This window comes from Montipora capricornis, chromosome 14 (genome assembly GCF_036669925.1).
Source record: "Montipora capricornis isolate CH-2021 chromosome 14, ASM3666992v2, whole genome shotgun sequence".
NCBI lineage: Eukaryota > Metazoa > Cnidaria > Anthozoa > Scleractinia > Acroporidae > Montipora > Montipora capricornis.
In genome coordinates this window covers 9,646,169-9,661,174 of record NC_090896.1, presented here as the reverse complement: position 1 = coordinate 9,661,174, position 15,006 = coordinate 9,646,169, and the positions used below count along the sequence as shown (strand labels likewise).

The 15,006-nt window shown below is 39.0% G+C and overlaps 1 protein-coding gene across 2 annotated transcripts in view; it reads left to right on the top strand.

The window, feature by feature from the left end:
• Positions 1 to 3,491: 3,491 nt before the first annotated feature.
• LOC138032959 (uncharacterized) overlaps positions 3,492 to 15,006 on the top strand; it is a 35,667-nt gene continuing 24,152 nt past the window's right edge. For both annotated transcript variants that reach the window (XM_068880678.1, XM_068880677.1), the window contains exon 1: positions 3,492 to 5,228. In XM_068880678.1, coding sequence (XP_068736779.1) covers positions 3,554 to 5,228 — 1,675 coding nt within the window. In that variant the 5' untranslated portion in view covers positions 3,492 to 3,553. The remainder of the gene's footprint in view (positions 5,229 to 15,006) is intronic.

Genomic DNA, 15,006 nt, shown 5'->3' with positions numbered 1-15,006 from the left:
TTCATAGTACACGTGCACTCCAATCAACTGTTATAGGGACCCGTTTCTTTCCGAGTTCAGATGCATACATTACTGGTTACCCGTATTTCTTTCAATTTATAGTTGTGTATAGACTGTCGACCCCATGATGTACCAAAGGTTATTGAACATTTCTGCACTTGCAAGGTGGGCCAAGGTTGCTGTAGCCACAAAGTAGCCTTCGTTTATCAAGCTGCACATTACAAAATGCTGGGTTTAAAAACTGTACCAATTATTCCTTTAAAGACGTCACTCCCACAGGAATCGCACAAGCCGAGAACAGCTGGGGTAGCACCGGAATCTTCGCAAGAAAGTCAGTTGAAGAATCCTGAGCTAAAATTAAACAGGGGGAAAAAGCGCTCTTTTGGTGGGCTTAAGAGCAGCTTATACAACCCAATATCTGATTTTCCTCCAAAGCAATTTATTGCCAGTTTTCAGCATGAAATTAAGTCCAATTTTCCTGAGACCCAGTTTTCAAGCTTTTTCCTTCTGGTGCTTCTTTTACTCAAAGTAAGTTTGGTTTGGTTCCTAATGGAAGCATTATTTCTTACCAACAAGACCTTGCAATCGACTATTCCAACATAAAACACATTCCCCAGAGCGGCGATTTCCCTGACCTGCCAACACGAGTTATATCCACCATGGGATACACTACAGCCCTCCCATGAAAAGAGTCGGTTTACTATACTGGTGAACAAATCACACTAGAGGAGTCTAGCAGCATTGAAAAAGAAACAAGAGATCAATCAGAGAACCCTTTTTGGCATGATCTCAGGAAAAAACGAATTACTGCCTCAAAATTCAAAAGGGTCGCAGCACGAAAAAAGGACTATGAAAACCTAGTGGCACAGTTAAAGAAACCTGTCAGACAGATAGAGGCAATGAGATATGGTTTGGCCAATGAAGGCAGTACCGCTGCAACGTATGCAGAGTCAAAAGGTGTCAATGTTACGTGATGCGGATTTGTCATCAATCCAGGATGTCCACACTTGGGTGCAAGTCCGGATTACATCGTACTTGACTTAAATGAAAAGGATGATCCATTTGGCTTACAGCTGGAGGTGAAATGTTTAGAATTGCATTGTTTATGTGCACAAAATACAAAATGTTTAAGCCTTGGTAATGGTGAACTGAAATTGAGGAAGACCCATGAATATTATTATCAGATCCAGGGCCAGTTAGGCCCAACTGGGATGCAGTGGTGTGACCTAATGGTCTTATGCAAAGATGACTGGCACAGTGATAGAATTTTTTTTGATGAGGAATTTTTCAATTCCATGTGTTCTAATTTAGACAAATTTTACTTCAATTGTTTTTTTCCTGTGCACATCAGTTTAAGCAAATAACTACAACTGACTTTTTGGATTTATTAAAACGTCATACAGCTGGAACTGCTTGAATCATTATCACTGTTAAGACATAGACCTGTAAATATTACCTTTATAACGAATTTTTGATTAGAGAAGGGGATTTGAAGTTACAGCTATTATTACCATCAAAGGATGTGTGCAAGTCAATTAACCAGTAATAGCGGAGCTCCGCTCGGCGCGCGCGCGGAGCACCATAGTTGAGAAAATATGGTAACCCATCGATCCGAGAAAATTTGGTTTTATAGCTATGACGTCATGAACGTCCGTACGTTCACCCATGCATGTATGCCAATATGACCAGTATCATGCTAGTTTACAGCATACATCTTTGATATTGGACATGGATCCATCTTTTGAGTAATTGACACCTGTCAAAACAAGGTATCCGCTGACCAGTATCTCGTGACCATATCGCGGGCTCAAGGTTAGAGTTCACCAAGGTCAGCTGGAGGTCAGCTGTTTTTTCTAAGTTGACCGCTGACCATGTACTGGTTTTCAATTGTATTGCAGGCTCAACCTAGGTTAACTCACCTGAACGTTCACCTGAACATAAGCGAGGCTTCATTTTTCGCGCGCTTTCTGTGACTCGACGCGGCTACACGGCCATACTATATATTAACGAAAGTTCTTACACAGTCAACGCTTTTCGTGTTCAGGTGGAAAACTTTTTGGAAGATGTTTTCTTTCTGCATTTTTCGCTGGTTTCAATCCAGTTTGACATATCATGATATCTGTGGTCCACACTGATGGCTACGCAGTTATTCAAGTCAAGCATCGGCGGGATGTAAACTTAAAGCTGGGTGTTTATTTGTAATTTGCTTAGAGCTGCTTTTTTCTCTGTATTGCAATTTTTGGCGTATCTTTAGAAGCTCTGATAAGGTTACATGATGCCTGGAGGACCTATGTCTAGAACAGAAACGAAAGGACTGAGCGAAAGAGAACGACAACGACAAAACAGAATACCAGTATTAAATAGCTCATAGTTAGCATACAAATTCTTTCCTTGGGCACTAAACTGTTTGTTATTTTTACGGATGCGTTATTTAAAGTGGATGCATATTTTTAAAAGTTGGTTTAATCAGTTCTTCCTTTGTTCAGGAATTCATGAGAATCGAATTTTTATTGTCAAATGGAATTAATCTGTACTCTTTTGGACATAAAGAAAGAGTTGATTTGTTTGTTTGTTTTCCTCTAAAATGCGAGCGAACAAGTGCTTATTTAATCCGTTTGCCCAACTGGTTTTCGTTGTGCCTCGACAGTGACAAGAAAATTTTGCCCTTATGTTATAAACACGTATTCGCAATGAGTTCTCGAAAAATTAGGGGGAAATCTCACTAGCTTGTGTTTTCAGAAGTTTGTTTAAAGCACCCAAACGTTATTTAAGTGTTTGTTTGAAGTTCGTCTTTTCTTGGTTGCATTGCCGTAGTTTGCCGATTCCTGTACCAAGCCAACCTGGCGTGTTTCAATGAAATACATAAAAATGTGAATAAAGGACATCACCAAAACTCTTCTTTGACCTTGAACTGACAAAGTTGTTTATATGGCTTCTAATTTTAGCATGATTCCTATTCGCTGGCTATTGATAGTTGACTCTGAAATGGCTTTTTTCCTTTTCCATTCGCTCGCTGAGGGTGTGCTTGTTTTCTTTTAAAACTTATTCGCTTCAAGAAAAAATTATTGCCAAACTGGTGAATTACAAAGTAAATTTCACTGGAAAAACCGATGTCGCACTCATCGCTTCCTGATTCATTCGACATCGGTTTTTAGCGTAAAATTTACCGTGGAATTCACTACTTAGGCAGTGAGTTAAAGCAGCAACCGAAACATCAAAACGCGGACAATTCGAAACCTTTTATTTTCACAAACCCTACAGGCAGTAAGAATAAATAACCAGGGAGCTCCGCTTTTAGGCTTGGCTAAATCTATATATTAGTGATCCTCTAGTGTTAAGCATTGTGCAATTCATCATTATTTTTAGAACCCTTGAGTCTTACAACAGTGGGCATCGAGCGACTCTGTTGTCGGGAAACGAGTGACTCGCTCGTTTCCCGACCCGCTGGTCAAGGGGAACGAAGACTCTGGGAACGAGATTGCATCAGACAAAAGTCTTCTCGTTTCGTCAAGCAGCATTCGCAGAAGGAAGACAGGCGTTGCCGCTTGCAACTATGTCATCTGCAGTTGTTCGTACTTTCGAGTTAAACCAGCTCTTTCGAGACATCTCCGATAAGTTTTCTCCACGAGAATCAGCGGAGGTTGTGAAGTCGTTGAAGAGGATTTATGGAGAACACTTTCACTCGCTTCAAAACGAAGATCTGTTGTCATGTCTTGGACTTCTGCAAGACCTTGGTTATGTCTCGAATAGCAAACTCACTCTCATCAAAGATTTTGTCGCCGCAAAGTCAAGCAGCAGGAAAGAAATCAATGAAATCATTGATGACTATATAGATTCTCATCCGCCTCTGTATGATCCGGAGAAACAATTACAAGGAAGAGACGACGACTTCAAGAGGATCACAGCAACACTTGAAACAGGACAACCATCCGTTGTTAACTTGCACGGCCCGGGAGGAGTTGGAAAGACAACGCTTGCTCAAGAGATTTGCTCAAAATGGCGCGGCGGAAAGTCTTACATTTTCGATTTAAGAGAAGCAAAAGATTTGAGAGCAATGTGTTTTAACATCATGAATAAGCTTGGCCTTCCTGTGCGTTTGGGAAGCAAAGACATGAGTTTTGTAGTGGAAAAAATCTTTGAAAGAGCTTTTGAAGAAAGCGAGGGGTTGCCTTTGCTTTTTCTTCTTGACAACGTTGAACAGTTTACTTTGGGACAGGGGAAGGAAGGTAGTAACTTAAAGACGTCATTCATGCTGTTCCTCGGAAAGCTTCTAGGGTATGACAAAGACAGGAAGACGATACCTTTAAGGATACTTTTGACATCAAGGACGCCATTGAATGAGGCCAACAAGGTGGAAGATTATGAACTGCAACCTCTCAGATGCACTTTTTCCGAAGAGCTCCTTCTTTCTGACAAGACCATTGACATTAACATTGTCCAAAAACAGAAGTTGCTGAATGCCTGCAATGGGAAACCGCTTCTTGTGAAAGGGTTAGCAGCAATTTTGAAACAGGAAAGAAAACTTCCCAGAGACCTGATCGATGAAATTGAGAAATTTATCCAGGATTCTGAAGAGAAAGGGGATATGCCGAAGTCTAAACATGACAAAGATGTCAAAGAAAAAGCTTATTGTTATGAGGAAGCAGTTGGTCATGGTGAAAAATCTGTGATCCATGAAATGTTTAACACATTACCATCTGACTGCTTAAAAGTATCAGCAGTTTCACTCTCTTTGTTTTGCGGCCCATTCTCAGCTTTGACAGCAGCACAGGTTCTTGGCATTAGCCTGCCAGAAGCTGTGGCACAGCTTGAAGGTTTAGAAACCAGTGCCATCATTTTTGTTGTGAACAGAGAACAAAAGGAGTTGATGTATGACATTCATCCACTGTTGAAAAACTATGCTGACAGCATAAAGGATGATGAACGTTTTATTGAATCGTACATGAATGCAAGGAGGCAGTTTTATGAGCACTTTATGTCAAAAGTGAAAACAATTGCAGGATTTGTAGAAGCTGACCATGTTCAAGCATTCAAGATGTTTACCAGTGACAGTGCAAACTACAAGTTTGCAATAGACATTTCCTTGGAGTCAAAGTTTTTCAGCATTCCTGGTGAATTTCATGACATTGCCTTGATTGTGTCACTAGTCAATGCCTTGCTGTCAAACGAGAAGAGATTGGAGCTTTTCAAATCATGGGCTGAAAATTGCAGTGATGATGGCAAATCAGGTAAGACAAAAATCATACTTAATAAATACGGGATACATAGATTCCCACCTTCCCTAATGAGGCCTTAACAATCAGCACAGCAATACTACTGTGTAACAGATGTTAGTTTTACTAAAGGGTTTTGAGGAATGTCAGAATAAAAAGGTGAGATTTCTTTGGAATACTGACTGGAGATCGGCCGCTTCATTTGTTGGCTTTGGTTTGTGTATTAAACAAAATACAGTAATACAGTACCACCTGAAAGAATTGACCCCCGGGACGAGGCAATACCTCGTCTTTGCCGCGGGTAATGGTCATGGGCCACCGAGGTATGCAATTTTTTTTTCCTCAGTAAAACCGAGGTGCAATTTATTTGCCGTGGGAAATTTGCAGTGAGAGAAAAGATGAAGCTTGCCACGGGAAAGAACAATGATCTGTTGTACTAGTGAAATAAGCGGAAGACTGTCAAGTTTTTGATCTCAGGGCGTGAAGAATCGATTCTTAATGCAAGAAATTGTAATCAAAATGAGAAAGTGCGCGATTTCCGTAAGGACTCAAATTTTATTATCTTTACATAATGTAAAACCGAAGAGTTCTTTACTGTAAAGATACAAAGATACTGTTATTAACTGCAGTGTAAGCGACAGCTGCATTATCCAAACAATGAAACACTTCTTATATATCCAGGCTGTAGTACTGTATGTGTGCATGAGAAATTTGTTTGGTTTCGAAAAAGGTTCGATTGTGTCTGTTTTTGTCCAAGGCTGACCTTACTTTATTTGGAAACTTGAAATCCAAACTTGTGCGATTGTCTTTGTTTTATCATCGCCATTTTGGTGAAAAGCAAGTATTCCTTCCACATATTATTGTCAAACTTGTCAAATTTCAATTTTAATTGATACATTCTTGCGAGGCATTGGAGCTATTGTGAATAGTATTGCGAATAATTAAATTTTAAGAATGGTTTCTTTCTTCATCGCTTTCATCAGCAATAAATTGTTATGTGTAATCATAGCAATTGCGGCATGTTGACTGTGCATGGAAAACAAATTTAGGAATAGACTGTGATTAGTGGAGAAATGAAGTCTCTTAATTATCTGAACGCTCATTGTTTGCTTATGAATTGTAAAGACGCAAAACCAGCAAGCGAAACAAACTTGAGAACTTTTGAAATTTTGCCTAAAGAAGGACATAATTCTTAACTTGATGTTCAAGCTATCTTTGCTCCTGTGCTGATGTTGCGCTTTCATGAGTAACTCTTTTGGCAGCCTGCCGTCGCTCGTGATGCATGAGCCACGCTGATGTGCACCAATAATCAAATATTAACCAGAGCATGAAAACAATCTTTTCAGTTGAGATCAAATAATTTATTACTAGTTGGGGGGTTTGATATCCTGGATTGTTTCCTTGGAATGTTTTTCTTTTTGTAATTTGTTACTGTAAACAACTTGGAAAGTAATACTGCAGTAGTAAACCGCAAGAATAATATTTACGTAAGTCTTACTTTGAACAACAAACGGTTGGTCATGCAAGGTCTTCAAGGATATGTTGAATGTGTTTGGTAAATTCTCTGTGACCAGCAACCCGACATTTCAGTCAAGTTAAATTGAATCTGCAATCGTAACGTTTTGGACAGTGATTAGCCACACAACCTAGCTGGAGTAGTCTTAAACCTTTCAACAGGGCTTGAAATTAACGAAAAAATCCAGTCGCAATTTTGCGACAAGATTAAAAAATTTAGTCGCAAAATCACCAGGCTGCATTGCGTTGTCAGCGGTTTAGCAAAAAAAAGATATGAGCCCGCTATACTTGTGTGTAAAGAAACTGCTGAAAATGGCTAACGATCGAAGGAATGGAGCTGTGCACGTAACGTCGCAGCTAAATTACTCTACAATTATGCTATCTTCAGAGAAAATTCACAGCGAGAAGCCAGGGTTCGACACCTGGCTACCTGCATTACTAGCCACCGGACTAGTGATTTCTAGAATTTACTAGCCCGAAGCAAAACTTGGTAGCCCGGATCAATTTCCCTCGAAGTCTACTTCAACCCCAAACACGCAAACCTTACTCTAAACTTAAGCATTTTGTCTTCCATTGTGATAACAATGTGTTATTAAGGAAAAAGTTAACAAAATGTTCGTTTCACATTCACTTGTGCACGCGGCGAAGGCTAACCGTAGAATGCCAGTGCACAAGCCATGGGAAGCTCGCTTTCCACGATGGATTAAAAGTTCTCTTTCTCTGAGTGCTCTCATAAATCTTACTGCTTTCCTGTCTACTCGTCTTTTCAGTTTTTTCCACCGCTTTCCCCGTTTTACATGGTGGCGCCTCGTAATTTGTCAAAAATCGCTCCATCTTCACAATCGCTTCAAGTGCGAAGCGATGGTGTGAGGCGATGTGCAAGGCATCACAACATTGGTAGGGAGAAGACTGGGGAAGACATTAACCATTAAGCTCAGAGTCTGGGAACTAGCGATGTTTACGAATGACACGCAAGATAAAAAAGACGCCAGAAGATGATAGATTTACGTTTTTTTAATCAACTGTGAACTTCAAACTAAAACTAATTATACCTAGTTTATTTCCATTTTTCTACTAGCCAGCGGGCTATTAAACGTGGTTTTTTACTAGCCCGACAAAATTTTTACTAGCCTCGGGCTACCGGGCTAGCGGAGATGTCGAACCCTGGAAGCAAAATAATTTTGTCATTTATTTATTTATTTATTTTAGCAAAAGTAGCAGCAAAGTGGCAACTGCTAATCCTTTTGTTTTGAAAGTGCGAAGGTGACAACAAGTCGCAAATTTGTGACTTCTCCAGATATTTTAGTCGCAAAGGGAAAAATTTAGTCCCAAATGCGACTGTATTGGTCGCAATTTTGAGCCCTGTTCAAGCGGGCATTGCAATGGCCGATCACCCAGACCCTGAACATGTAAGCTTTCAGTTTTGTATATTATTGTCAAAACCCTCTCCGGCTGCAGGATATCGAGATAATAAATGTATGTTCCGTGCGCTGAGCTGCAAAAAAACAAGCGGACAAATTCTCCCACAAACTGAAATATGAATAAAATTTTAAAATGTGATGACGGCGAAGTCCACGCAAGCGGGACAAATTAGCGTCCACGAAATCGATTTATTGAACCTTCGAATGAATAGTCCACAAGAAGTCTCCGAAATAATCACTGCAATCAAAATATGTCTCAAAGAAGGTTTCAAATGTGGTCGGAATCTGGCTTCAGATATTCTCTTTGCATGTAAAAGGAAAATAAAGGCAATCAAGGTCCATGACTAGCCGCTATATCCTCCTTCCTGTTCGCAATTTTCAGTTTCTGTTCTTCAGTGGGATTTCAACATTATAATCTGGCTTATCGAAACACAAAGTCAACGGAAGCCCTTTACAACTCTACCGCAGAATTTTAATTACGGAGGGTTTACCTCGGTTGACTTTCCTGCGGCAACTTTAGAGCCTAGCTGTAGATTTCCCTTGGCAGAAAATCGGCCTACCGTGGGATTACTGAGGGAAAGTCGCGACAGGGTGATGCAGTAAAGTGGTCAATACTTTCAGCCGGTATTGTATGTCTTTAAGTATTTGATTTACTTGTATTTTTTTGTATTGGTGGTTTAGGCTTTTTTTCTAATGTTCTTTTCACATTTTTGATTCCTGTAGTGGGAGAAATGGATTTATTTTGTTGTTGAATGTCATTGACTTGACCTATCACACACCATTAATTTGATGCTAGCCTCAGTGTCTACTAATGTTAATCCTGTTTGGATGGGGTTAGTACTTGGATGGGAGACCAGTGCTGGAAATAACTTTTCCTCTTTTATAGCAGCCCAGTCAAAATGTGCCGGCAGCCTGCTATTTGGCCGCCTACAACACAATATCTGCCGCTTACATTGAATTCACATTTGTCAGACTTGTATTCAGGATGAGGTTGTTTCGAGGTTTTGTTCATCACTGGAGACTATAAAGTACAAATTATACTAATAAAGTATTATCATTTATCTTACTATGTTGTCCCTTTAATCGCTACATGTATGTTTCGACTGCATACTGCAAGCCTTCATAGTTTCTCAGGCTATAATGTCTCTTAAAAACTTGCAGTTCAAATTGTAACTAAAACACACACCACGTAAACCCGAGCCGCACACAATCGTTCCTATAGGAACGCCTTGAACATTGCGTGCTAATGGCGTGGGAAAACGAGCTGAACGGATGGTCAGTGGTCAGGGTTGTTGCATGTACAAACAAGATGCTGTCCAAATGATCTCGTCATGTTGGCGCAGGGACTCCGCAAATTTCTAAATTTTTTCAAACAGTATCAGGTGTTTAGCCCCGGAAACATATACCTTTGCATTGAGATGATATATTGCTCAAATGATTTGAAGATCTGAAGCCTTCAGTTTAACTGACTCTATAATATATTAGGAGTTAACTTTCAACACCTGAGTTTCTCACTGTCACAGTTGAGAAGTACATGTACTTGCTTGTACAAAAGTTATCCTTTTTTTCCAATAATGCTGCTGGTGGAATGTAACTTTAATTTGAAAATCGAAAGTCTTGTGTAACTCTTCATAACTGTTATCTTAATGCTCTCTAATAGGGGCACAGTTTACCCTAAAATGCACCAGATGCAACCATTTGAAGCCAATAGTTTCAAAACTTCTCGGGAGAGCATGCCCCCGGACCCGCCTAGGATGCAAGGGGCTCTGGCCCTTTCAGCAGAGTCCAAAGGCCTCTCCTGCCTATTACTATAGCCAGCTTGCCTACTACTCGGAAACATTTTGACTGGGCTGTTATAGGTCATGTGTCCTTTCAAATCTTCATTTGATTGGACATTTTACCATTTTGACCAGACATTAAAGGACGAGGATGCTTTAAAAGTGCACATTTTTTGTATCCACCAATTAAAAAATCACATTGAGTTGAGTTACTAACCGATGTTTGAGCTTCCTATCTGAATTCTGGCCGACGTAAATCCCCTTCGAAACAACCAAAAACATGACATTCAGCACCTCCACTTTGAGGCAAATTTGGTACATGTAGCCCAACCAGCTTTTCGGCCAGGTCATTCAGTCCGAGTTGTGTTCTCTTCGCTGGTAATTGGTGCAGCACTTGAACCGCACTGATTTGAATCGGAATGTGTCTGATGACAGCGAAGGTGAAGAAATGAACGAGCGGCATGAAGGCACATTTTGGTGCATGCTGACCGATACTTACCGGTACAGAGTTGGAAGACAAGACGGAGGGTATCCTGAATCATTTCAGCTGTTTCCTTTGACTTAAGCCGTGTATAGTTTTGCATTTTGTAAATTCATATTTTAAACTGACTGTGTCTCCACTTCGATTGTTATTCTTTCTGTTGGTGAAACGCGAAGGGATTGCTTGCATCATGCAGAAAGAGAAAGAGAGCTTTTGGAATCCGATTGTGTTCTTAATTTAAGCGGTCTTAGGAGCTGTGATAGTGGGCTTTCATTATTGCAATCTTTTTCTACCCAAAAGCTTGTATTGGTATTCCTTCTCAAAACTTTCATCCGTAAAATGATAGAATCATACTCATTTTCTAATTTTTTTGGGTACTTGCCATGGCCGAGTTTGTGGAGCCACTTCTTTATCAAGTCTGGCAGCTTCTTTACAGGTGAATTATGAATGTTGTCTTTTTTGGATCTGTTTTTGCAATATGGAGCTGAACACGATGGCGTTTTCAAGTTACATGGAACAAAGTAAAAGTGAATAGCCACAAAAACACATTGACACTGGCTGTGTTTTGAGCTTCCCGACTAGCCAGCCGGGTTACTAAAAATTCGGTTCAAAATGGTGGGGCTCTATTTGGTGTTTTTGGCTCCTTTCGAGAGGAATTTAACTAGGCTAGGATTTAGATTGGGACTCAAACAAGAGTTAATAAATAGTCTCTGTGTGAACTTTAAATTGGTGGGTACCAAAATTATTCGCATTTTAGAGCGACCTTGTCTTTTAATTAGCATTAGGACTGTTCCTTTATGGGTCTGGCCTGGGCTGAAAGAAAGGAAGAAAGAAAGACCATGTCATGTGATCTCATGAACTGCGATGTCAGATTGACGGCCTACAGAAACGGGTAGAGGTTTTCCCAAGTCTCTTTTTATTGTCAAAATACTATTTTTCAAAGTAGATATTTGCCTTCTTTAAGTGACAAACTGTGTTGAAAGCTCAAAATAAAGATTATTTGAATTTTTGTGATTTAAGTACTGTGTCCAAATTTGCGTAAGAAGATAAACATCCCAAACGCATGCACATGCAAGAGAAAAAAAGGCGTATTCACCTCTTCATTGCATTCTCATGCAAAACAGGAATTTTTGTTTATATTAAAGATTCTTTCTCCATTCGCTAGCAATCATCCTTTCAAATGTCACAGAAATCGACCCATCCGCAAATATTTTGGTTTTTAGGTGATAAAAGGTCATATTTTTGGGCAAATCCGGGCAATGCACGTGACACCAGAAGTGATCAATTTCTTTTCACAAAATGCCCCAGAATCAAAAAGTATTGTCTCAGAAGACAAGAACATCTTTCTAAAAACCTATTCTATGCAAAAAGTAGGTTCTGGAGCTAATTTTGAGAGTAGAAAGTAATTTAACGGCAAGCTATGTGAAATACTAATTATGTTTATGCAACAAAGAAGCTCGCTTTTATTTGACAAGAATATTGTTTACGATTGCCATTATTTTGCCATAAAAACCATCCAGATGCCTTTGCTAGGCTCTTAAGAAGCTCTCTATGTAATGTTTTCCGTGATTTTGACGAAAATTCCCTTTTTTCTTCGTCTAAAGTGGGCACTTCGGCATATCAGAGAATTACGTCATTTCAACTGAGCCCAAAAAAACTGGCCAGTGTGACTGGCTAATTTTAATATATAGATTTAGCCAGGCCGAAAAGCGGAGCTCCCTGGTTATTTAGTCTTACTAAAGGTTTTGAATTGTCTGCATTTTGGTGTTTCCAGTTGCTTCTTTAATAATTACATGTAAAGCATTTTCTTTGCTTTCTCCTGTAGAAAAATTCATTGCCTAACTAGTGAATTCCACGGTACATTTTACGCTAAAAACCGATATCGCATGAATCATGAAGCCATGAGTACGATATCGGTTTTTCGAGTGACATTTACTTTGGAATTTACCAGTTTGGCAATGAATTTTTCTTGCACTGCATGAATTTTAAAAGAAAACAAGCACACCCTCACCGTGGGACATCGAAAACCAGTTGGGCAAACAGATTAAAAAGCACTTGTTCGAACGCATTTAAGAGCAAAACAAACAAACAAATCAACTTTTTCTTTATGTCCAAAAGAGTACAGATAATTGTTATTTAATTCCAGTTGACAATAAAAATTCGATTTTCATTCCTGAACAAAGAAAAAACCGATTAAACCACTTTTTGAAAATAACAAACGGTCTAGTGCCCAAGGAAAGAATTTGTGGAGTAACTTCTTCCACTAAGTATGAGCCATTACTGGTATTCTGTTTTGTTGTTATCGTTCTCTTTCTCTCTCTTTTCGGTTCTGTTCTAGTCATAGATCCTCCAGGCATCATGTAACCTTATCAGAGCTTCTAAAGATATGACAAAAATTGCAATACAGAGAAAAAAGTAGCTCTAAGCAAATTAAATCTATAAACAAATGAATGAAGGGGTAGTTTCTAAAGAAACTGTGGTGCTGCGTCGGTGGGGAAGTAGTATACAAAAATTTGGTTTTATCAACGGAGTTGATAATGTAAATTGGCCACCGTACAGAGATTCTAAAAGCTGACGTTTCGAGCGTTAGCCCTTCGTCAGAGCGGATTCGGTCAACTTTTAAAATAAAACAGCTGACCTCGGTGAGCTCTAAGCTTGAGCCTGCGATATGGTCACATGATACTGGTCAGTGGATACCTTGTTTTGACAGGTGTCAATTGATCAAAACATGGATGTCCAATATCAAAGATGTATGCTGTAAACTAGCATGATAATCTTCTGGTGTGCCAAAATTTGGAGAGAAACGGAAGTAACCCAATTCTTCGATGAATTTTTCATTGATAGGTCAAATTCTTATGGTGGCCCACATTCTACCCATTTGTCTGCGTGATGCCTCAAAATGAGTTTTAAAAATAGTCCCATTTTTCAATTAATATGGTATCTTCGATTTGTAATACGGGATACATAAAGTATTTTCCTGGTGCTGGTGCTGGTGCTGAACATTGTTGATACTTTTTTCACTGCAGACTCTTTCTATTCCACAACTGCCCCACAAAATTAATTTTCCCCTTCCTGCTTCGGTGGGGAACTGTAATTTTCTGGGAATGGGATGCAAAACACGAGCTAGGAGAATTCCCGGCCGAGTTAGTAGTTACACTGGAACCTAAACAAATTCTGCAAATTTATTGCTTCTATGGTTTCTTGTGAACGTGAAAAGAATATTAGGAAAAAAGCCTTAAGCAACCAAATACAAAGTTAACCCAAAAAAACCTTAGAGATTAGATGCTTTTGTCACAGAGACTTTGCAGAGGTCTTCCATCCAAAAACTGACTCCATCCGAACGGGCTTAACTTTAGGGAAAAATATTTTTGAAAGCCAAACTTGTAGACTACTGAAGGACTGATACAGCAATGCAAAAAAATAATTTTGTCTGGCCAATACCAGCCTTCCTTATCGTTTTGGAGATCTAACGAATTCACAGGAAAGGAAAGAAAGGAAGTTTATTTGTCGTTCTAGCGCTGGAGCACTACAGTGTAATTGGGGAGACTGTAAACTGAAATTAGCAATTAACGCAAATCAATTTTTTCAGTGAGTCAAGATATATATATACACATGTTATGAAGTAATTAAAGAAGACTTCAGAAGATGTAACATGATATAGCTAGTGGATAAGCAAACCAAAATTACAGAAGAATAAAATACCATTGTAACACTATATACAGAATAACAAGATTGCTGATTATCCGTCACATTCGTTTATCCCAAGAGGTTCGATAGTGTGTGCTTTTTCAATGAGTTGGGCTTTCCGAGCTCTCCTGAAAGAGTCATGTTAAACTTTATAAATTAGTTTTTTGATGGGAATGAGTAACATATTACTGTGTGAATGGTAATTGTTGCTAAGAAAGTGTTCTGAGACTGTGGTCTGGATATAACTACCAGTGGGATAATTATAGAGTCTGTGTTCGTTAAAACGGTCTTTAAGCCGACGTTTGGTTTCCCCGATATACTGAAGACTATATAATTAACATTATAGTGTTGCAAGTAATGCGAGATTTGATTTATGGCTTTCTCCTGCAGAATAAAAAGTGTATAATAGGGGCAAAGAGAATTAATATTGAAAGCGTGTTTTATATCACGTTCAAAAACTCATTAATAATTCATAAGCCCATTGACCTATCAAATTGTTGATAATACATCACGTGTAGTGACTTTATATCTATAAATCTCTTCCTTATTAGTATGCAGTGTTTTATCAGATATAAAGACACTGCACATGACTTATGAATAATAATTAATTATCAACACGCAACTGACACAACAAATGGTGGGTGCATATTTAATGTTGTTTCAACTAATTTCACACACAGTAAATTTACTTTTGCACAAAATTAATGGTACAGTTGTTAAATACAGATCTGGAAAAATTCTCTATACCATTAGTACAGTAATCTGGTAAAGGCATATTAGACAATACTTAAATTCCTCTCTTCCTCAGCATTTTTAGGCTTCCGAAAAGCTCTGGAACAGGACGCCATGACCTCTTCGGTTAGTAGAAGAAAAGTTCAAAACACGTGTGAGATTTGATTTTCTTGCATACT